The sequence below is a fragment of the Mizuhopecten yessoensis genome, unplaced genomic scaffold, assembly GCF_002113885.1.
Source record: "Mizuhopecten yessoensis strain PY_sf001 unplaced genomic scaffold, ASM211388v2 scaffold8213, whole genome shotgun sequence".
Lineage (NCBI taxonomy): Eukaryota > Metazoa > Mollusca > Bivalvia > Pectinida > Pectinidae > Mizuhopecten > Mizuhopecten yessoensis.
Window position 1 is genome coordinate 1,213,177 of NW_018407435.1, and position 26,230 is coordinate 1,239,406.

General features: G+C 33.7%; 1 protein-coding gene across 1 annotated transcript; it reads left to right on the top strand.

The window, feature by feature from the left end:
• Nucleotides 1-3,445: 3,445 nt before the first annotated feature.
• LOC110455441 (acid-sensing ion channel 2-like) lies at nucleotides 3,446-24,441 on the top strand. Its single transcript, XM_021505580.1, has 9 exons — nucleotides 3,446-3,811; nucleotides 16,188-16,320; nucleotides 18,309-18,852; nucleotides 19,539-19,637; nucleotides 19,916-20,102; nucleotides 21,966-22,022; nucleotides 22,701-22,845; nucleotides 23,743-23,831; nucleotides 24,159-24,441. The coding sequence occupies exons 2-9, from the start codon at nucleotides 16,235-16,237 to the stop codon at nucleotides 24,305-24,307; spliced, it is 1,356 nt and encodes a 451-aa protein (XP_021361255.1). The 5' UTR covers nucleotides 3,446-3,811; nucleotides 16,188-16,234; the 3' UTR covers nucleotides 24,308-24,441.
• The last annotated feature ends 1,789 nt before the right edge of the window (nucleotides 24,442-26,230 follow it).

Consider the following 26,230-nt stretch of genomic DNA (forward strand, 5'->3'; position numbering starts at 1 on the left):
GCGACTAATGTGGGATTCCTTTAATATTATAGGGCGACTAATGTGGGATTCCTTTAATATTATAGGGCGACTAATGTGGGATTCCTTTAATATTATAGGGCGACTAATGTGGAATTCCTTTAATATTAATAGGCGACTAATGTGGGATTCCTTTAATATTATAGGGCGACTAATGTGGGATTCCTTTAATATTATTAGGCTACTAATGTGGGATTCCTTTAATATTATACGGCGACTAATGTGGGATTCCTTAATATTATTAGGCGACTAATTTGTGATTCCTTTAATATTATTAGGCGACTAATGTGTGATTCCTTTAATATTATTAGGCTACTAATGTGGGATTCCTTTAATATTATGAGGCGACAAATGTGTGATTCCTTAAATAATATAGGACGACTAATGTGAGATTCCTTTAATATTATAGGACGACTAATGTGGGATTCCTTTAATATTAGAGGACGACTAATGTGGGATTCCTTTTAATATTATAGGGTGACTAATGTGGGATTCCTTTAATATTGTAGGACGACTAATGTGGGATTCCTTTAATATTATAGGACGACTAATGTGGGATTCCTTTAATATTACTAGGCTACTAATGTGGGATTCCTTTAATATTATGAGGCGACAAATGTGTGATTCCTTAAATAATATAGGACGACTAATGTGAGATGCCTTTAATATTATAGGACGACTAATGTGGTATTCCTTTAATATTATGAGGCGACAAATGTGTGATTGCTTAAATAATATAGGACGACTAATGTGAGATGCCTTTAATATTATAGGACGACTAATGTGGGATTCCTTTGAAGATTAGAGGGTGACTAATGTGGGATTCCTTTAATATTACTAGGCTACTAATGTGGGATTCCTTTAATATTATACGACGACTAATGTGGGATTCCTTAAATATTATAGGACAACTAATGTGGGATTCCTTTAATATTATAGGGCGACTGATGTGGGATTCCTTTAATATTATAGGACGACTAATGTGGGATTCCTTAAATATTATAGGACGACTAATGTGGGATTCCTTTAATATTATAAGGCGACTAATGTGGGATTCCTTTAATATTATAGGGCGACTAATGTGGGATTCCTTTAATATTATAGGACGACTAATGTGGGATTCCTTTAATATTATAAGGCGACTAATATGGGATTCCTTTAATATTATAGGGCGACTAATGTGGGATTCCTTTAATATTATAGGACGACTAATGTGGGATTTGGCCTGGAATAAATGGAGATTTATTCTTCTATGGAAGTAGGAGTTTTTAAAATTTATCTACAAAACTTAATAACGTTTTGAATATCTATATTTTCGTTCCTTCCCAATTTCCTGTCTCAATTTGGGAATGTTCTCACATACTATGATCACAATGCGGTCCTTTCAGGTGACGAGCTGTTGTGTCGTCAACAGAGTGAGACCGTGCATTGTATCTTTGTATTATAACTACGCGCTTAATGTATTTCCAGAGTGAGTCTGTTTAATTCACTCGTTCTGCTCTTGAATATTTAACGAAGTAACCACAGAGCGTGTCCTTGCAATCCACAGTTGGATCAATCAATAATTTAATAACACATTTTGATACGAAAAGCATCTGTCTGAGCTTCATCATTTTTGTGGCGTTCCTAATATTTTCCTTTCGTTTCTTTCCACGGTTTCTGTTATTAACTTTTCGTGTTTACTTTGAGGTCCGAGTTTTTGTTACTTGTGTGTTGGAAATTTTGTGCTATATCTTTTTACGTCATTAGTTTAAACTGTTTTTATTTCTGGTAATAAACAATACATTATATTTTCAATATATAATCCTAAACGATTCGGACGTTTTTACGTCATTATTATGACTCGTATAGATAATGTACATATGATGCCATTATTGATAAGATGTAGATGTACATAATTCGGGCTGTTATTTATAACTATCAAAGTAAATAGTATCACGTCTTATACAGTGGTTTAATGTGTGTTAGGAATCTGAAACGTCCTGAAATTTGATTTAAAAATACAGTAAAACCTCCTTCAAGTTTCCTCTTCGTTTCTCCACAACATATTTCAAGGTCATTTCTTTCTCTTTTTCTTAAGAACTCCTTCATATATTTCTATCAATTTATTGCCAAACCCCTTTATAACGCCAACTTTTCTCTGGACAAACGGTGGCAATATAACGAGGTTTTAATGTTATTAGCACTGAGTATTTCATATATAGTTTAGACATGTACCACTGTCGGGTCATGAATGCATAAAGTCAAATACACGGTAAAGAAACCAATGTCTCGGCGCTTCATCGATTTATTTTATTTATAGATAAAATAATTAAAATCTAAAAATAGACTTATATATTGCTTATTTATTCAGTGGAATTGTCAATTAAATCTACAACAGAGGGACTGTGCGCTTCCAACTAACATGCTTAGGCGAATTATCTTATCTAAATCAGGATGGTATAATTTCATCCGCATTTTAATTAAAGTAAATAAAACATATTCGGATTAATGAATACCGTAAAAAAGAGAACACATTTACGATTTGCATAAGATGTCATTAGGACCAATTAAAAATATAAACAAAAGCAAAACAAAACAAACAGAATCCACGTGAAATCTAGAGCGTTTGGCAGCTTTTGCACACCGGTGTCGGCAGTCGACATGGGTTCGACTCCCGGTGTCGGGGACCATCATGTTTCGGACTTCTTCTCGCGATCTTACAATAACTGTAACTAGTGATATTGTTAACTAATATAAGTGTTAGCAATTGTAAATTATATGTGGTCAGAATCTAATTTAGCATTATGTGTTGGTGGAATAATTTAATGATTTAATTATATTTTCATTTATGTGATTGATTGATTTATTGGTAATCTGAAGGATGAACAGTTTAGTCACTTTGTTTTATTTTTCCAGTAAATAGTGTTTCAACAGTCAACTAGTAAACAATGCCTTTTTATGACATTTTACGTACTCTTCAACAGTAAGTAACACATATGAAAAACAGATGAATTAAGCAACAATCGCTAATTTGAGGTATGCACTGTGTCGTTCACGATTGCTCGTCAATGCAAAAATGTTCACAGAGGATTTAAATTTATTTGTTTTATTAGCCGTGGTGATAATGTGTAGAGGCTTTCTACCTGCACTTATACAATTGAGTGTTTTTTTCATAAATCAATATGTCAAGTTGTACGCATACAAACAAAACATGCCTCACTCCGTTATCCTGCAGACTGGTTGTTATTTTGCCCTTTTTACCTAATAAGGTTTCCCTGTGCAGATGTACGTAAGAAAGAACCGCCCCAGCCTCACAAAGGAAAAGCTCCGCGTGAGAAATACAGGTTTGGACAGATTATACAAAAAATCAATCTATTAAATAGCTGTATAATCGCTGGCTAGTGTCACGTCTGTATTAGCGTACTTGTACGCGGGACGCCAAGCATCAGCAGCCGATATTGTTCAGCCGACCATGGCATTGTCAATACAAGTAAACCCAGGACAGGTGAGCTTTTGTCTCTTTCTCTGTAAACACGTCTCGGCTGGAGCTATTCTATAACGAGCATTACAGACCGGGTCTATCATTGCTACATTGCGTAAAAGGACTGAAATGAGGAGGGATGCATAACATCACAGAACTCTAGCAAATGACGTGGGAATGGTACCGAACCTTTGAGGGTCATTGGTCACATAAAGGCCAATTTACCTTGTGACAATGTTGACAATGCTATGAATATCGAGGTCGATTGACGACCAAACAACACAGACTTAGAAGACACGGAGTGCAAGACGACAGAATTGGTTGGATTGTGTAAGTATTAATCGTATATCATTTACATTTCAGAAAATTAACACCTGTATCGTGCGATATCTAAATTGACATTTCTGGTACTGTTATATCACCGGACTGTGCCATTCTTGAACAAAACATCCACACACGTTGGTTGCAATGTTTCCAATTATTATACACTGTGATAAATAATTATACGTTTTGGTGAAGACGAATATCTTCCTTTGTATTATTTACTGATTAGGCCCCAATAGCTAACCATTCATCATCGACCCTTATCTCCAGGTGATAACCAAATTTGTTGCAATCGAAAAAAAAAGAAGTATACAATTTGTCAGATTTATTGAAAGCAAAATAAATGGTCAGGTTTTACAATCATTTTTCTGTCATTAAATAATGGTAACATGATGAGAACGGAAGGGCAATGCGTTCTGTCGTACGAGTTGTTATTACATGATGTCTCGTCATTGGGTAGTGTAAGATAATCTATATTGATCCAGGTATTTACGGTACACGTGGAGCCAGGAAAGTCACGCCAACAGTTCTAACAATGGCGGACCGAGTCTGAGAGGCATCTGTAGATTGTTAAACAGAACTTCTTATATAGTGTTTCTACTGACATTGAAGTATCGTCTGCTCGTAGTCCCCGGTGTTTCCTGTTGACAACTCCGTCATACCCAAATACGATAGAAAAGGGCACTGGGTAGTGTATAACGAACGGTAAACGCTATAATTAGAATAGAGTACAATTCGATTCAGACAACAACTAGAGTCGAGAGTCGAGAGGGATAAAATTCAAACTGCAGATAAACTAAATCTGAGACAAAGAAGAAAGGAGGGAAGAGTACGACTGTTTATGGCTTCATTTAAGACGAGGGCAGCGTAAACACAAGTGTATCAAAGTTGCATATAAGATAAGGAAAGATAAAGTACAACTGTATTAAAACTGAATCGAAGATAAGGAAAGATAAAGTATTAAAATTGTCTTCAATAAAAGATAATGAAGGAATTTCTATTTCATGTGAGATATATTAAACCTGTGAAAAAAACTTTTCTTTTGAGCGAGCCTCTAACAGGTTAATGTAAAAAATACACGAGGAGTTTGATAAATTTCATATGAAATGGAACTGGATGTACTACTCTATTGATCATCTGTTAAAAATGTGTTGCAAACATTCGTGAAAACAACATTTTATTCAGGCTGATTTGAAATTCATATTACCGACATCCTGGCATTATACAATTGTCCTAGTTGTGACGTCACGATTAAAACAATGAAAACTTTCAGCCAACCAGAGTCCCGTTAGGTGGTATTTAACATGTCAGTGGCGGATCCAGAGGAGGTTTTTTGGGGGCTTCAGGAAACCCCCCACTCTGAGAATTTTCTTTAAAAGTTATGTATTTTCACCACTATCCTCAATTCTTCCCCACATAGAAAACCCCCTTTGAAATTTGGGATATGTCATCTGGAGACAAAACCAGTTCTGACTGACACAACTAACTCCCAGAATATATTAAGAAAACGTCACTTTTATACGAGGTCCCACCTGATCCAAATATCGATATTGGTAAGTATTTCATGTGGAACACTGTTAATGTGCATTAAATTTGTGCAACATCATTCCTTGCGTCACTGACTGCATACTCATGATGGAAAAGATAGCACACGCCGATAAACACGATTGTTCCTCCCTATCACAAACCAAGCTGGTAGTTATCGGGAAAACATTGCCTCCTGATACATCTGAAGTAAGAGAACCCGAATAAACTAATGTGTCCAGGTGAGGAAATTTAAGTGAGTTGAAACTTTGAATTGACCTCTGAGTGACCCCGTCATCTGTAGACATTGGCTTCATATGTCTTCGTAGCTGTTGCAAGGGCAAAACAGCAATGAACCAACAAGAATCTTAATAATACGGTTTACATGATTATTGTCAGTGATTATGTCACGCAAGAATGTGCAAGATACCCAAGTAGGTTGTCCTCACACAACTCAATAGCACAGCATAATTAATATTTGTTTATCGGGACCATCTTCAGAAACTTGCAATGCTTGATTAGATTCAATCCCGTCAAGCCTGAACTAGTTTTATTGTAGTGGTTACAATACACAGTTTTGTAGATAATTCATTGTACTCTACCCTGCCACCAACCAGTGTTTCTTTTTCAATTTAACGTTTATATATATATCCTTGTCAATAAATTCATATAATACTGTGTATTGATTTCATATCCATGAGAGGAGACACCTTCTGTGAAAATATTGGCTGTTAATGGTGTGTTCCGCGAGAACCATTTTTGTTCATTATTATCCTTCCCATGAATAAATAGGGTTTAATGAGTAGTATAGGATATATACACGTGTCAAATATTAAAAATGAATGTCAACTCCGACATTTCTGGATATCATCACTGTATTTCATATTAAAGATTAAGCATTTTATAAGTCATTAAATTTACGAAGAGCCACAAGGCACAAAGCAAAGGGCACAAGGGCCATGCATATAACAGAAATATTTAACACCGGTTAAGGTCTAAACAAGAAGTCTGTGAATCTCGCACACACCATGAAAGCGTTAATTGACTATTCGTTTTCAATTATGTATAGACTATTCCTTTCAGATAGTTTGAGATAGTATTCTATCAGGCACTGAAACTATCTGATTACTGGTGCTGAGATGATGACAGCATCTAATTGAAATACATGTTATAAGGTTATTGACAAGTTTTAGGATTGCGTGAAAGATCTTTGTGTTGCATAAAAGACTTATATTTAAACTATTGTGGAGAATTGTAAGATTTTTGTTGATCATGGTTTATTTATTATTTAAATTCATTTACAATTCAATACAATTACATCAATTGAAAGGATCTGGCGACAAGATATAAAATCTTATATTAGGCCATCTCCTTCAGGTAACATTTAACAAACATTTATATTCTCTGACTGACCATAATTGTTTAACATATATAACACACATTTTAATCTAATTAGTAAGAAAGAAAGAAATGAGAAACAAAGAGTTAAATTATTAAGAGAGATAGAAGATAGAGATTTAGAAGTTTGAGAGAGTGATGAGATTCCACATCAACACCTAGAATCTGCCTGATGCCATAATGTACCTCTGGACTTGATCAAAAATTTCAATATTTTCTATTTGAGTCAAATTTGGGTCACCTTGAAGCAATAATTTAATATTTATGTTTATATTTAGCTCAGATATTGTATTAAGTCTATGTTGTCTATAATTTGTACATTCTAATAAGAAATGAGATGCTGTCTCAATACTACCGCATTGACATAGGTTTGACTAAGCAACATGGTTTTTGCACAGATCATAATTTTAAAGAGCTACACCCAATACTTCGTTTTGGGTGGAGTACCTGGGCCTTACGATGACCATTGAAATAATAGGACGGCTTTTTGATTTTATTCCGATTTAAATATCTTACAAAAAAAGGTTTAGACGGTGAATTTCTGGTTTCATCAGAAATTGCGTTCCATTCTCGTATGGCTGTAGGTAGGAACGAAGATTGGTAGGTATTAGTTTTACTGGATGGGGGATGCATATTTGAGTTTGACCTTAGTCTATAAACTTGAGAGGCACCAATACTTGGGGGTAGTATGCTCTGTAGATATGCAGGGGCATGCTTATGATACATATTGTACAATGCTATCATCCTATGTTTATAACGTCTATATGATAAAGATTCCCATCCAGTTTCCCAAGTTATATAATTAGTTGATGCAGATTTTGTTGCTCCTGTAACAATCCGTCCTGTTTCCATCTGCAGTTTTTCAATATCTTGATTGTCCTGTTGATTGCAATTTCCCCATACTATATCAGCATATTCTAACAACGGACGTATGTATGAAAAGTACATGATTTCAAGTGACTTCCTATCTAGTTGAAATTTAAGTGCTCGCAAAATGTCTATTCTCTTCCACGCTTTAGTAAGTAAATTTTTGATATGCAGATGCCATTAACAATTTTCATGTATTGAAAGTCCAAGATATGTGTGTTGTGTGACTTGCTGTATTTGGACATTGTTCATTAGAAGAGGTGGATGGTCAGTTGTCATTCGCTTCTTGGAAAGAACCATGCTTTCAGTGTTCTTAGGATTAAAATTTACTAGCCACTGTTCAGCCCAGGTACTGATTTTAGATAGGTCTGAGTTAGGATCACTGCCGACCTCTCAGGATCATCAACAATTAAAATAATGAAGTGTCATCCGCAAATAGACGTAAATTGGCATTAATTTCAGTTACTATATCATTAATAAATAAAATAAAAAGTAGAGGTCCAAGTATCGAACCTTGTGACACGCCAGCATGGATTAATGCAGTTTTGATGTACTTCCTTCAATAATAACCTCTTGTGATCTTCTTGAAAGGTAACTCTCAAACCACGATAATAAATTTCCTGATATACAATTTTGTCTTAGTTTAAACAATAAACCCCTGCGCCACACTCTGTCAAATTGCTTATGTCACAAAACACAACCCGAACCTCCTTACCATTATCAACAGCCTGGAAAATAGTGTTTATTATATCAGTTAATTGATAGGCTGAAGAATCTTTTGGAGTGAACCCAGACTGATGTTAAGTAATACAATTATTTTCATGGAGATAGTTATAAACGTGTTTAAATACGCCCTTTTCAAATACTTTTGCTATACAACTTAAAAGAGATATTGGTCTATAATTTGAGACTAAGGATCTATCACCTTTCTTGAATACATGAATAACGTTTGCTATTTTCCATGATGAAGGGACTATATTTGATACTAAAGACTCGTTGAATAAGTTTGAAAGTGGAACAGACAATTGGTGACTAGCTTCTTTTAGTAGCTTAGGGCTTACCTGATCAGGACCACTAGCTTTATTAACATTAATTAGTTTAAGAGCATCTTCTACATCAGTTGGGGATATATGTATGTTTTCTAAAATGTATGGTGGTACTTGATGTTGTGGAAGTGTTGTATTTGGATCATCAATATTTGTTTGTTCACAGAAGAAGTTGTTAAATATATCTGCCTTTTCACTAGCCAAGCAATGTATTGTATTGGTATGTGTAATGGGTGGATATTGACTGTCAGTAGTTTGCTTAAAAACTGTTTCGCGATTTTTCCACCAGCTACGTGGACTCAAATTTCCCTCGTGTAGTTTGTTGCTGAGTTTGTTCATATAATCAATCTTTGCCTTACGAATTAGAGAAGTCACTTCATTTCTTTTTGTTCTGAATTCTGCCCCATGTGCTCCTGTGTTGTTGATTTTAGCTGATTTGTGTGTACGATTTCTGTTTCTAATTTGTTTTCGTATTTCATTGTGCATCCATGGCTTATCGTTTGATCGTATGGTTACAACTTTGTTGGGTATTGATAACCTAGCTGCAACTACAATATTTGTTGTTATTTTTGTTACCTGTTGGTCAATACTTAAATTAGTCATATTCATGTTGATGTCACCAATTGTCTGCCTATACAGCTTATAGTCTACTTCTTCATACTTCCAAATTCTTCTTTTGTATGTGTTACTAGGATAATTAAATTGCTTTAAGCTTACATAAACTGGGCAATGATCACTACAGATTGGGTCTAGAACACCAGCTTAGGAATTTTGGATGTAGTTACTAATAATTATCAAATCAATTAAGGTACTTGAGTTCTCTGTAATGCGAGTTGGTTCTTTTATTAGTTGAGTTAGATTGAATTTATTTAGTAAATTCTTAACATTTCTTGATTTATCTGGAATTATCATATTTTCATTAAAATCTCCTAAAATAACAAGATTTTTATTAATGTTTAGTGCTTGTTCAATTGACAATTGAAGTAGATCCCAGTCTTTAAAACGTGGATGAATATAGTATGTACCTAATAGTAAAGACCTGATTCCATGTTTAATTTCTATCCACTGAATTTCAAGATTATTAACCTTTAAGTCATTTCTAACTGTATATGGTATATGATTTTTTACATAAATTAGGACTCCACCACCATGACGATTTTTATCCACTCTACTTGGCAGTTGAAAACCATATATATATAATGTACCGTTGTCTATTGTATCCTCTAACCAAGTTTCGCTGATTGAGATTATGTCAAAACCATTCATTTCTATGGATATATGATCTAATTTATTAACAATACTTCGTACATTGAGGTGACATATTTTTAGTCTCCGAAAGAGCTTGGCACAGGGTTATTAGTGATTGGTCCTGGTTTGGTTTCAATATCATTAGCTAAAATGAGAAGAAGGAATATGATAATAACAATATACAAGGAAAAAATCACAGCTATTAAGCAACGACTGCTAGAATTATTCCAACCTTGATTTTGTTTAGTATTAGGTTGTTCATTATAATAGTAATGTACAAAAAGATGGGAACTGAAATTGTCCCATAGCATATAAAGAGATTACAAAAATACATATCAAGCAGTGTAAATAAATGTTTCCCATTATGCCTCAGGGATTTTATATAGCCCAATCCTCATTCGATGATTTACGATGTCACTACCCATTGTTAAAAGCAAACAGATAAGAACGTCTGAGAATAAAGGCATACTCATTTAAAGGATAACATTTCGAGGCATCAGTTTGACCTAACAGACTTTTATCGTTTAGGCCCTCGCACTCTCTCAAAATGGAATATAAGATATAAAGTAAAGAAAGAGTAGAGAAAATAAATGTATTAATAGAAATACCAGACTCGGTATTAGATTTAGAAACCATTTTAAACAATATGAAATAAAGTATCTGTATGCAGGAATAAATATAACTAATTAATGTAATGCATCTATCTGTATGCAGTATAAAACAAACTAAAAGGAGAGGAAAAAAAGAAAAATAATCAGTGTAATACATTATATACAATATTTCTATAAATCCAGATCTACATCATCTATGTCTTTAACTTATATATACCTAGATTCTATGTAATAAAATATTTCAATAACTATTGTCAATTTTACACCATGTTAAATTTACTGTGAGCATACTTTAAATGGGCTAATTGTAATTTCATCGTATTGGTAATATAAAGAAATGAACATAGATCTATTCATAAACTAACATAGAAAAACGTAAGCACTGACAGCTACAAAATTCCGTCAGACTACGTATACAATGCTACATGCTCCGGGGTAATCATACATGCTACTAGTCTGTTGTTATTTTACCTGAAAATTGTATTACTATTAGCATCATTATTCATAACTCATAATTGAATCGTTCATTTTATATAGTTCATACATTCTAAAAAAAAAAAAAATTGTGTCAGCATCGCCATTACATATAGATCTAGTAATAAACATATCGACACTATATTAAGCCATCCAGAGATTGATGCACCAGTGATTAGGTAGTTGATGGAAAACATGAGTGAGTTAAGTATTACCGGAATAATATCAAGTAGGCATATGCAATTAAAATGATGAGGATTTAAATTATAGTTTTTTCCACAGTGCATTTAAGAATGTAATAATATTTGTTCACAATAATGATTTAGGAACCACCAAGTTTTTTCTCTAACTGTTCCAGGTTGGTTTCAGAGTGTATACGATGAATCCGTGTTTCTGACTCCTTGATAAAAATGATACCATCCCGTGTCCAGGTGTCAGAACATTTACCGTCCTTTTTTAATTTTCGTGCTCATTGAGCCCACTCGCCTCTTGTTTTTGTCAAGATCGCATGTATTTAGATCGTCCTGGACCCTTCTACTATTTGTCCTGGGTTGATGCCTTTAAGGTTTTTCTTTTTCCTCCTCATCACTTTTAGATTATGGGAATTGAATTTGAAAATGATTGGGCGAGGAAAGTTTTGCTTCTTTTGTCCTACCCGGTGACTACGTCCCAGGCCTAACTCTGGAATATTTGCACCAATTTCCCTTGCAATGTCTAGGACAATTTTGTCAGTGTTTTCTTGGTCTTTTTCTTTTATACCAATTATTCTTATGCCATTCCTACGGCCGTACATTTCCAGATCTTCTACTTCAAGTTCAGTTATCCTCCTGTCTTTATTTTTAACTTCATCCTGCAATTCTTTAATTTTATTTTGTAATTTACTGCTTACAAATGTTCTCAATGACATTTGGGTTTTGGAGTGCTGCAATTATGGCATTGACTAGGTCTGGTTCACTATTACCATTGGCGGCCATGATGACAATGCTGTCTTCTAGTTCACAGTCTGTGTAGTCTGATTCACTTACACTTTCTGTGTCACCTTCTATATCACTTTCTTGAGGCTTTTGCCTTTTAGATTCTGGTTTTGATATTGGAAAGTCAATACTTGCCTCACTATTTTTCCTTTTACTTGTTTTTTTCCCCCTAGGCATATCACCTTGTAGGATATGATTAAGGTGTAATTTAAATCCAGTCCAATCCTGTGGATTATTTCTTCTTTGTCAATCACAGACTATACCAACGTGTTCCTTAGCACATAGAGTATCCTTTGCTTACATTATTTTTTACAAACACATACTATTTCTTCAGCATACAGACCAATTTCTGAGAGCCTAGCCCAGTGTTGTGCACAGGTCGGCCATTTTTTTTAAACTTTGTTGATCATATTATGGGAATTCGGAAAACAAATTATGGAAGTGCTATATGGATACACTCTTTCATACAACTGTTCCTTCCAGGTGAGCCTTACGTGGATATCCCAGATCTTTCTTTTATCCCTACTAGTAGATGCCTCTTGGAAGAAATCATTTACTTCATTTTTAAGCCTTTTCTTTGATTTTCAATATGCATTTTGAACCATTTCAAATCTACTTTCTGGTTTATCAAAGCGGTCAATAGAATTATTTCTTTAATTAAGATATTAATATCTGATCTTGCATAGTTATACATTGTACAGAAAGATACAAAAGGAATATAATTAGAAGTTTACATCATTATTATATTTTTTGTCATGATGAGTCTTTACGAAGCTCATATATTTTTTCTAATAAAATCCATTTTCTCAGTTAACTCTTTGATTGGCTAAAGTGCAGTTTTCCTATATGACACTATCATGTTACAGAATGTTTGATTAAAGATGCTTTAAAATGATAGGAAATGGTAAGATTTTCTTATGAATTCATGTTTTAATTTTGGACAGTATCTGTTATATTCAGTATATAGTTCTGACCCTTAAATTTAAGATACCCAGTCCATTTCCGATTATTATATTCACACAATATAAACATTCAATGACGTCACAATGTTTACAGTTTCAAAGGATATCCTGAAGGTAAAACTTTGATATGCTTGTCTAAACAGCACTATACATCAATACAAACTTTTGAAATCCGTCAAATGTGTTAAAAGACTATCACAGTCTTGTTTTTGTATCAACAATAGTAACAATGAATTAAAACCATTTCCTTCTGTTAAATAGCTATTGTGAGAAAACAAACAAATGGTATTTCACTACACGCATTCATGTTAGTGTTGCTCGCAACGCTGCGTGACATTGTTTGAAATATTTAAGTTCAATATTGACCTATAATAAATAAAACTTCTTAAATCCTCCCAATGCTCTTTGTTATCCTGTATAACATTGATTAAACGTACATGAGTGTGACAATAATGAAATGGAGATATTGGATAATGCGTATATTCTTTCAAAAGTACTTTCGTAAAACCAAATGAAGCTGCGTCCAAACAAATCATTTTACTGTAAAACAATTTTGCAGTATATATTTTGTAAAAAATATGAAGTTGATATATGATAAACTGTAGGTTGTTTTTGTGCATATGATATATGTATATATCAAGTATATGTCAAGTCTGTTTGGCCCCTAACATCACTGATGAGTCCCAGAAGGACGAAACAGCTGTATGTTGCAGTGTAATTCATTTTTTGGCATACTGTATGTATTATAACAAACATTTGATATAGCGCCCTATATAGCTAGAATAAACTCTAAAGCGCTTTACAGTACATAGACATACCATTTATACAATCAATATAATTAGCATATACATCAATCAATACAATTTTGAGTCCTATGCCACCTTGTCGATGTCTCCCTATGTCTGTGTGCCTGCGTGTGTGGTGGAGATGTAATGTATTACCAAATTTCAAAGGTGCGATTACCTGTGTGAGTCTTACGTTCATCATTACAAAAGTCCAAATACTGTCCATATTTATATTCTAAAGATTTTTATCTAAAAGATGTTGAAGTCTACAAATACATGTTGAAGTGGTATCAAGGGCGTTAATCAGGAGAATTGAAAATAAGAAAAACAAGCAGAACTAGATTGAGACTATCTGTAATTAACGATTCTAGTTCCAAAAAATATAACTATACATTCGACACTTATCTTTCCCACATGACTTTGATAAATCATTTTTGAAAGAAAAGTGTAACTTGCGGAATTTTTATGAAAATATTATGGAGATGAAATAAACTAAGGAATAATCCACAATAATGTTCTGGGTGTGAAAAAAACAGCATGGCTACACCAGGATTCGAACCCTGGACTTCAAATTGTTACACTGTCGCTCTAACTGACTGCGCTTCTTGGTCAACGGAAGTATCACGGTCAAACTGTGCTACAGTTTTATTAGTCTCGTTCAACCAGACTCTTGTTTCCTGCTCAAACTAGGCCGAATAGAGTGTCTGGTCAAACCCAGTGCTTTCGTTTTGTGACATCGTAACGAGGCTTACCGAGATTCTGGTAATTTTTTTCATTGGTCAAAGGTTGACACACCCTTTTCAACTTTTGAAGTCAGAATTTGAGTGGCCCAAAATTACATTGAATATTTTAATTCATTAAAAAATACCTGTATATGCATTCCTGAAGTATCCATGTTTTCAATATTAACGAGAAAAATGTAAGAAAATGCTTCAAAAAGAATGATTTCATGTATTTTCTTTGGATATTTTACATAATTCATGAAGCTAACAAGGCTATTGATACAAGTCAAGCCAGATTACCCGAGTGAGAACTTGCAGGTGTTTTGAATGGTGTACAGGTAAAATCTCACTTGCTTTCAATGCTTTTTTCCAACTTCAGTCAGCCTTGTTGGCTTTGTGCTTAGTTCTGATTTATTCAATGGAAGTATATGGCATTATTCTGGAGATCTGACACATTTTCTTACATTGTTCTCGATAAAAGTGAATACACGGGTACTTCAGGAATGCATGTATAGGTAATTGTTTTCATTAATTCTATTATTCATTGAAATGTTTAATGGCGTTGACTTAACGTCCGGAAACGAAAGTAAAAGCACTGCCCTCTGGTGATGGTAATTTTAAAGTACTGTGTTTGACCAGACTCTTGAATTACAAGTGATCAAGCGTCTGGTTGAACGAGACTACAGTTATATTTAAAACGAAATCAAGGGGAGGCTACTCTGTAGAGGGAAAACCACGGGGCAGTGGGGTAGGGATGTGTAAGTGTGGATTATACCTATGGTAGTCCGTAAAGGATTGATAGTTCTTCGTCCTCGTACATCAAAATGCTTAATTCTGAACAACCTCTCCCGTTTACACTGTAACTGTTCAAAATATAGCCTCACAACAGACTGTTTGTTTGTAATTTATTCCTACAGAACTCGATGACAACCCGGCGAGTACATTGATGTTGTATAGACATGATGAGTAGGTAAATTTGTAAACAATTTATTTATGACGTCGTCACAATTTGTCGTGTACTTGTTTACAAAACACTTTGGGCCGCTGTATTGATCGATCATGTATCCTTCAACACACATTTTAATGTTTGTTATGCCATATTGTTTGTAGATTTGTTCAAGTGATTGCATAGAAACGAGTACAAACAACGCACGTTAATAGAATATTGATGGAAACCATTACTATGGAACAAAAGCAGTAGTTCGTTTCAGAAAGCATGTCATCAACCGTGTTTGATATATCTGTATTTTTAATGCATACACACATATCATTCATTGAGATACGAATAAAAGATCCTTTCACCAAGCACCTGAGTTCAAAACTATCTAACTCTCTCAATCGATCGTTTCCGGAACAGCAAAATCAAACAAACTTATTGTAAAACAAATAGATGTATATTTGCTCCATATAAATAATATTAATGGAATATGCTGTATGCTTTTAACGGTCAGATTGTGTTTAATGTTTTTATTGAGTTCAATAGCTACAAGAAAATGTGCGAGGAAACTAAACTTCTCGTGTGTTTTCGAAAAAAAAAAAAAAAATAGCATGGTATCACGTCACGTTGAAATTGAAAAGCAAACTGAATGAGGGAAATTGTCTTATCTTCAGATTTGGTTACCTTAAAGCTGAAACCATAAAGTTTGAATACTGTATTCAAGTGTGTTTTGATGACATGATGTTTCCAGACTGCAATTTGTTGTAAGACCATCCAATGTTACGTCGTTATATTTATATTATGGTATATTTACTGTGTGATATAATGTTTTAGGTTTGAGTATGACGCTGTATATGTGACGTCAGTGACTGAACGCCAGCATGCGTCCCCGGATTCCCAGTAGGAGAGCGAGTGTTGATGACGAAGACGACTCGTCACAAAAGTTTTATGATACATCTTTTAACAGGTATATTATAAAGTTTATATGTTCTGTTCTGTTTATGCAGATTTTAGATAAGGTTTGTTTGTTATTCCAGGGCAAGTTATACAATGTAAATATCAAAGGTTTCTTGATAGATATGTCTGGTTGGTAAGCAGTAAGGGTTATCAACCAGAGATGATCCAGTTTACGCTGAAAAGAGCATGGCCCTATATCACCTTACAATATTTCAATGTCTATCAGGATTTTAAAGCTTTATTTTGGCATAGTTTCTGTGAAATATTAGTTTTAAAAACTAACATGTTAAACAAAACCAAGAAACATTACAAAAGTTGTTTTACCTTCCCAAAAGCAGCATTTTCACTTGTATTTCGGAACACTTTTGACAAGGGTTTTATTATTTGGATCTCTAGAAAGCTTGAAGAAACATAAATGGACGAACTGTATACTTTAGTTTTAGCAAATCTTATTGCTTGAATATGTACAAAAGGATTGGATGCGAGTAATGCCAATTTGTAAAGGCCTTTCCCAAAAAACAGGGACGGCTCACTACTAGGCTTTACGATAAGAACAACGATTTCGACTTTCCAATCATTAGCTTTCCCTTTCTTGATATCAACATACCGGCTTCCCATACCTCGTCGCAATTGATTCGGTACTCAAGATCTTGCTCCGAATATCATGACCTCCGTGATAGATGTCGACAGCTGATAGTTCATTTATACTATGTGATACGTTTAACGGTCGCCATCAGAATCTCACAGAGAAATGGGCTATTTTGCTTTTGTCATGCTTCTTCAGATGTATATATATCATAAACATGATATAATTTGTAGACTTACTGAGGTTCAAATGACGTTCATTTCTGTTTTTGTGAGACAACATTATCCGTAAAGTCCTGGAGAATACCTTTCCTCCGGAACAAAATAATTTTTGTTGGCAATACCCAAAAGTATTACTGTGTTCAATCTATGTAATCATAATAGCTTGATTTCCATAAGGCTCTAAGGAAAAATTTTTCTTTTTTCTTTTTTTCTTTTTTCTTTTTTCTTTCTTTTTTTTTTATTAATTCCAGACATATCATACACATGAGGAACCGTCTGAGGATGGAATACGTCAGCTACGGTCCTTTACACTAATACTCTCTTAATTAAGCATACATATTTAAGGTTTTTATCATAATTAATATTCTGTGCAACTCTGTTCTGCAAGAAGGATTTTATTTAAAATATATGTATCTAACCTTCGCACATAAAAAAAACCTTTTTGTTGTTGTAAATTACCAGTTTATGATTAATTTAGAATTTGGTTCACAAATATAACTTGCATAACACACGCCTAGGAAAATAAATATACAAGAAAATGACTGGAATTAATTGAAACGGGGATTGGGGAATAGTTTGGTCAAAAAGTAGAAGTTTATCCAGAAAAAGAGGGACAGGGATAAGAGAGACATAAGAGTAAGAAGAGAGGAAGAGAGATTCCCGACGAAAGCAATAATTATTCATGAAAGGGTGATGATTGTAATTTATCAGCAAATGAAAAAGGATTTTTTCTTAACTGAACGGTTGAAAAACGAAATCACCCCTGAAGAGGATTATTGACTGTCCAACCTAAGGCAGCTTCAGACAAGGCTTAGACTGTCAAAAATCTTCAATCGTGGAAATTTCTCTTACCTTCCCTCTAGGGGATGAACCTGTTTGTTCTCCCACTCTTCTTCAAAACAGAAAAAATAACAATACATTAATATGTGCTATGAAAAATCACTTACTTTTTACAACTACCCCTCATGATCACCCTATTTCGCCTCTGCTGTTATCCTTTGGATTGTATACGTCTTTTGATTTTACTTCCTTTCCTGTTGTTGTCCTTTTGTGTCAAATTTTTGTCTTATTATAAAGTGAAGTTTTTATATGTTTAGATATTCGTTTATTATTTTCACCTATTTTTTATACTGTTTAGTACAATAGATGCGAATGAAAGTACTGATAAATTCAGTTTGACGTATGTTTTAGGAACATGTGGCTGATGATGCAGACACTGTCCACCATTGTCATGTTGCTGCAGGTATCTGAGCACACAAAGACATACCTGTCATATTACACCTACACTAACGTCACCATGATAACGGCAAAAGAGCTCGAGTTCCCGGCTGTAACCATTTGTAATCTTAATCCCTACAACAAATCTATAGCCATCGAAGAAAATGCATTTACAGAGTACCTTATCAGGACCAACACGTTAAGTTTCATGGAGACCACTTTGAATTACACGGATTCCAGGACAGGAGGACTAAACAACGGTTTCAGCCACAACTTTGTGGGACGAACAAACAACGAACTTAAAAATTTCTTTGTGACATGTGTTCAAAAATGGCAACTTATTTACTGTGATGATTTCTTTACACCGCGTATGACAGAACTTGGAGTGTGTTTTACCTTCAACGGCCCAGACCGGAAGTCCGTGATGACAAGTAGTACCGGAAATACGTCATCACTTACCATGTACATAAAAGTCGAACGTGATAATTTTCTGTTTGACACCGGAAATAATATCAAGGTATGGTATTTATAATTAAAATGATTGAAATTAATCTATAGATATCACTTTTCCAACTCTAGATTATTTTAACAGTATAAAGGACTCTCACAACTAAATCGTTTATTTCATGCTATTTCTAAACATTTTATCTTGTAACTTTAATCATTGAATTTCAACACCATTGACAACTGCCTTGATTCATATATGCATTGCTTACAAAGACTACAAAATGACTTAAAGACATGTTTAATAGCATATACGTGTGTTACAACGTCTAGAAATCGATAACCGGAAGTTATCAAAGAAAACCGTTGACCCAAATCCAATAAACCCCCAGACTCTCTGTGCAAATCCGAACACACATATTGATAAATACCGAAAGTATACATATTTTTCAAAATTTAAATACCTGTGGATTTCATTCATTCAAAAACATGTCATCAGTTCTTCATTAACATTCCTTAGTTGCCCAGTAATTCACCGGAGCTAATTTTAGATAGGAACTACAAACGTATTAAACACTTGATGATTGGCTGATTTAGTTGTGTGAGTCTTAAAATATTATTTTCCCCTTCGTTAGAAAAATACTATATATAATATTATGAAAAGAAGGTGCTATAATTTATCTATTGAAATGAAGGTTTTAAGTGAATATTCACTATTCATTCTCGGGAAAATATCTAACTGTTTTGTTGCATATCCAGGTTGTTCTTCACGACAAATTTGAGGAACCGAACATCAGGGAGAAGGGATTCCTTGCTGTGCCTGGCTACTCGACCTATGCTTCAGTATCTAGTACAAAGGTACATGTAACTGATCATGTGCAAAACATTATTGAGTTGACAAAACATACTTAGAATCGTGATTGAACACAATATAACGATATACCATCGAAATGCATACTCAGCTAATCAAAACTGATACAAGATACAAACTCTCTATATCGTGTTCGTTTAAGATTGATGATCGATTCAATTCCTATTTAATCCAAATACTTCTTTCTTTAACCTGTCTCCATTATTTTGAATTGTCAAATTAAAAGTGCCGATTTCTAATATGATGCATATATTTATAACTGCAGTACAAGTATCTTGGACGGCCGTACCGAAGTCTGCCAAGGGAGGAATCCTATTGTATGGACACGGGTATGCCCTCGTTCTCGAGCCCGCTAGTGTTCTACAGTCACTATAGCTATTCTGCCTGTATGATCGAGTGTCGGCAAAACTACACAGCACGCCGGTGTAAATGTCGCAGTCACACGGATCCAGGTAAGCATGTGTATACAAGGTTGACAAAAAGAGACGTAACAACTACACTGAAATCTGCGATTCTAGAGCGGGGAAATATTTATTTCTGCTATCTATCTTATCATGATAATTATATGTAATCAACACACTGTTTAATTAAGGAATAGCGATCTATTTTCGTCATGTTGTGAGGTGATAACTCCAGTTAACGCCAGTAAAGGATGAGTGTCTATAAGGCCCTGTTTTTGGCCTCTGTATATTCGGATTTTTCACCACCTTAATTTGTTCAAAGATCTCTTATTGTATTATATATGCAAAAACTAAGGTTAAAGTTTGACAGAAAGTGGAGTTTTGGGGTAACCAAAAGGGGTAGGGTAAATCACAGATATAATTTGGCCTTATAGACACTCATCCTTCAACATAGAAAATGATCAACTGGAGGTATCACCTGACCAAAATAAAAAAGCTATTCTTTAATCAGCGGACACATGGTTCATATCCTAAAGTCGCTTACAGAAACTATTGATGAAGTCACACAATCGTGTCTCGTTCACGGAAAATTCCCACAGCTCCGCCCTCATGTATTTTGACGAATTTATTGAAAACTGTTATGTCTATGATCAGGTTTTGAAATGATTTCTCTAATTTTTGGGATAATTGGTTATTGAGTTAATGTCAATAACGCAATAATTACACACTGATCCCATATGTACGGATTCTAAGAGTGTGAAATGTTCGCTGCCATGTGACACAGGTATGTGATATTTACCCAATCACGATATGTAAATATTTACTTTGTGCTCAAAGAATGATACAATATATATAATAATTACGTCATTGTACAGGTAAAAAAAAAATGTCATGTTTTATTTATGATACATTGAACAGGTAATAATACACTTTATCACATAACACATAACTGCCCCATTTTACTATAACATACGGCGTTGTCATATATATGGTAATACACACGTGTAATAAAACCTAAAGGTACTGCGATTGGTCAAAACTAAAGGAGACAATTCCTACGCCACTACAGGGAATACTTCTATTTTCTAAAACACATGATACACTTTCTGATATTTTAAATGAATGCGAAATGGTTAGTATGCCATTATTACTTATATTGCTTTTTAAATTGTTTATTATTAAAAAAAAAAACATTTGGAACTACTTTGCGCTGTGCGGAACGACAATACTATGATCGGAGTACTTTGGTTTTTCCTATATAGAGACAATATGACATGGTCACTCATGAAAGATCCTCTATATATTTAATTAATACTATATAATACAGGTAACTACACCATATACAAATTTGATAGTATACTGTTATAATAATAATAAATATCTAAAATTTATATATCATTGTATAAGGGTTGACATAATATGTATTATTTGATACATTGTGTAGGTGATGACACAAAAAATTATCATGCAATGACAAGATATGTATAATCCATTTAACATTCTACAAACGTTGTACAAACAATGACAATAATTTTATTTATATTCTCCCTCATTATATTCGTCCGAATATTAAACGATTGAATTCAAATGATAACACTAGACATAAATAGGATTATAGCTCGTTACTCATTCGATTATTACTATCCACAACCAAACATATCTTACCCCAATGGCCAACATACATCTACGCAAAATTGCACTTGAATGTGTTTATAAAAAAAACATCTTTTACACTATATATAAGAGAACTACCATGTATAGATCGGGTGACGAACAACGAACACGAACGGCCTAGCGCGTGCCCCCTATATATATACCCTACACCACGTGACATCCACCCGACACGTCCTCACCCTAATACTCACGGAAACAACCGAAGTTAATTTCATATATTATTTATACTGTATTGTACAGGTAATGACACTATATGTACGCCAATGCAGTTCGTTTCTTGCTACAAACCGAAAGCATGTAAGTATGAACAAAAACTTTATTACTTGATACTTTAAAGTATTTGTATACTGTATTCAAACTTTCATTTCCCTATTGCTATCCGCAGCAATCTTTTAATCACACGCAGCATGTTATATCGTCTGCAGTAATACACTGATTTTATATATTGTAATGCATAATTCTGCTGTTCTGCATGAGCGCCAACATTTATAAATATGAGGATTACCTAGTCAAGAACCTGAAGAGTATTTTAGACATATTCTTTGTAATAAAACTGCGTGAAATATACATTTGTTGTTCATGACTGGAATCTAGAATACTACAAACAATAATATTATTTTTTGGGGTGTTTGAAAGGTGGAATTTGTGTTCTTTTTTACTAGGGTGGACTAGCACTAATTTATTTTTGTTTAATATTGAATATAACGACCGAATACAAATATTGTACATGTACATGCTATTATGTTGGCACATAAGGAATATTGATTATAATTTAAATTTAACTTACTGAAAGTGTTATTAGTATGGATTCATAATAAAATTTGTATTATGAATCCATACTAATAACACTTTCAGTAAGTTAAATTTAAATTATAATCAATATTCCTTATGTGCCAACATAATAGCATGTACATGTACAATATTTTACCGTCCCATCACTTAATGGATTATATATTGATGAGCGATCAATTCCAGCTTATTTTGAGATGAGACTCCAGCAGACCTGCAACTGTCCATTCCGCTGTGAGAGTATGTCCTATAGCGCTAACGTTTCCAGTGTGGAGTTTTTGTCTGACCACAGCGCTGACATGCTTCATGACAAAGGATTTTCTAATCTCAGGTACAAACATTACAATATGCGGAACAACAAGGAATTGATATAATCATTATTTCGTATCATTTTCTTTAGAATGCTGATTAATTTATACTTACAATAGGTACGTCACTGAGCAGTTTAATAATCTCCATATTTGATTAAATCATAACAGCCACTTTTTGGTATAAACGGAAAAAATCACTATAAAGTTGCGATTTTCATGCGGAAAACAGAAGTTGAACACATGCCCCTGCTTAATAAGTGTAAAAACGAAATATTCATACCCTTTTAGTATTTTCTTTTAACTATGAAACGCATAGAAATTGCACACTTATGCCTTATAGCCGTTCATTTCCTGGTTTATGACTCCATAGTTAGGAGAAGACGTTTATCCCCTCCGGATCACTAGTCTTCGTTCCCTTTTTCATTTTCAAAAAGGATCTTGAGCTCGAAAAACTAATTTTTTTCTTCCAGTCTATATGCTAGAAAAAAAATCCCGGTGAGTTATGTTTGATAATATATATTTTCAAATCATTGCTATTACATAGTAATAATATATAGGAAGTGCTAACTTACAATTTTATTACGAGTCCCGCCCAGGAAAATTGATTTAAATTGTAACGTCACAATGACATGTATATATAAGAGGTGACGTTTGCATTATTTGTTCAGATATAGGTCATGCATTATTGTTCATCTAAAAATGAAAAACAATGCTTCAAGCCGTTCTCCCTTCCTATGCATCGTACGGTTTGTTTAATCTAGCATGTTCAACAAATGTTTTAGGATATAGGAAAAAACTTCAATCAGTATTGGAGGAAATTTAAAGACATTGAAGCTCGCCTGCAGGGAATTGTATTTAATCGCTGCATTTGCAGCCGAAGTAGAATTATGAATTCATGTCTTTACATTTTGATACAGGGAGTACGCCGAGATCCGAATCTACTTTAATGATCTTAACTACACAGTGGCGGAACAAGTACCAAAGATGCTGGCAACAGATTTTCTGTGTAAGCTGTAATGTAGTATTATTAAATTATACTTTCTATCAAAAACAGCAATCTGTACATGTTTGCTATTCATGTAAGTTTCTAATAACCATGGTAGAACTTTCCTATTTTTTTCTTTTCTCATTAGAAATATTACAACTTGTCAATTCACCTATACGTTCGCTTTGATAATTCGTCTTTGATAACCGCTGTTTCCTACTTGTGTTATTGTATCTTTGAAAAGGTTTGTCATGAGTAGTCAAACTATTTGAAGCGTGTCATTTTTGTTTTAAAGACGAAGACATTGCAATATCTATATATAACTATATGTATTTGTTGTATTTTCAGACGGTCTTGGATGGATTGTGGTAGTGTATATAATTGTTACACTCATCACTTTGCTCAAGGTTATCTCTGTCATAATCGATCTTGTCCTCGGTATTGCGTTTACAATTTCCGAGGTCCTTTACGTGATCATCGATAGCTGTCTCGAATGACGTTGATATCATTCTTATATTTGCAATATATTTTAATCATTATACATATGTAGTTTTCTCGCACAATGAAGTGTTCACATATTTTGCTTCTTTTACCAACTTAAATTGTTTAGCTGTCTCGTATGATTATTTAGTAAATCTATTAAATCTTTATCTGTGTCAAGAATAATTATGATGGTTTTACTTGTGCAGCTACAATGCATTTTGGACAATATTATTACTTATGTAACTATCTGGAATGGTGATATTTTATTTTTTATATATCAATACCCGCTCTATACAGTAAAACCCCGTGATACTGCAACCCTCTGTCCATAGAAATGTTGGCGTTATAAAGAGGTTTGGCGATAAATTGAAGGAAAACTATAAAGGAATTCTTAAGAATACGAGAAAAAGGGACATTGAAATATGTTGGCGGTAAACGAGGTGGCAAAGGAAAAGAGGGGCATTATATCGAGGTTTTACTATAATACATAGTCTAACGGACATTTTTGTGCAATATCTTTATAAAAGTCATGCCATACGTCGTTTTACGCATTACCCAAAGTGACCTAATCGCAATTCCCAACAAATTATATTTCAAGTAAATATTGTGCCACGTCATCTTGATATTATTTTCTTATATATTAATATAATTTATAGCGAACGCTCTTGCGTGAGCTTCATAAGTATAACACGCAATTATGTAATGTACCAGCGGCGTTCAATACAAAATTGAACCTCTGTGTGCGATGTGATATCGTCTTAAATATTAATGTTTACTCTTAAACTGTTATCAGGTGGTTACCCTATTTCATTCAATGAATTAAAATGTATACAGTATAATTTTCTAAAGCGTTTGCCTCTAAGTACACCTATTTCATATTCATATTCAATGACACGTACATGACTATCGTTGTGGTTTTGAAATAGGTTAAATAAAGTTAAAACAGATTCGTACTTGCAGATTCGGCACTTTGTTTACATCTACGTGACCAGTATAATCAAACTTTTTTTATTGCTGTGTATATAAAACTTTATTTTAATTGCGGCCTTTTTGTTTCAAAAGTTAGACGTTTGCATGTAATCTAGCATCTTTTTGATCAACAATCAAATGTTTTATTTCAAACGTTCAACTCTAGAAATTACAATACCATTAACTATTTCTAATTGTGTAATTCGGAGTATTATCAGTATTCAGTAACGAAATTGTACGGACTCGCGAAATTTAACTCTTAGTAGCTTCTTTTAAAATCATCTGTGTATTAATTTCCGAGACATATAACTACTTGAATGATAAATTTAAAACAAAAGTTAATTCATCATGATTTGTTTCAAATCTGATATTTGGATGTTAAATACCTGAAACAATCATATCGATTATTATATAATGTTGATTAATATTTTGTTTGTTAATTTCGATCAATGCCAGTAGTCAATCAAATGTCATTCTAAGCGATTTTAAATTTAAATTTACTTTTTGATTTTTAGTCAGTAAATATAATTCTGCACAACTAACAACGAATCTTTCCGTCCGTTTGTTTCTCTGTCTGGATTTAAATTAAAACAGGCATATATTTCTGCCGGATGTAAAAAAGAGTTACCGCCCTTGATTTACTCATTTCTCCCATATCAATATATGAATTCCAACAAACACGATCTTACCCATTATATTTACCTGTGCCTTTATGCCAATCATGCCGTTTCTGTTTCTTTAGAAAGAGTTATATCCCTTGATTTAAAAATCTTACATATGGATATCCACATTATTTCATATTAAATTATATCGTCATTATTTCATGAAACCATACTGGTATCGAATATGCTCATTAACTACTTAATTGATATTGTGCTGATTAGTAAGGTGGTACACAGTAGATAACAATTCTAGTGTTGTTTTTATTTTTATTTTTTATTTTTTTATTTTTTTATGATTCAATATTC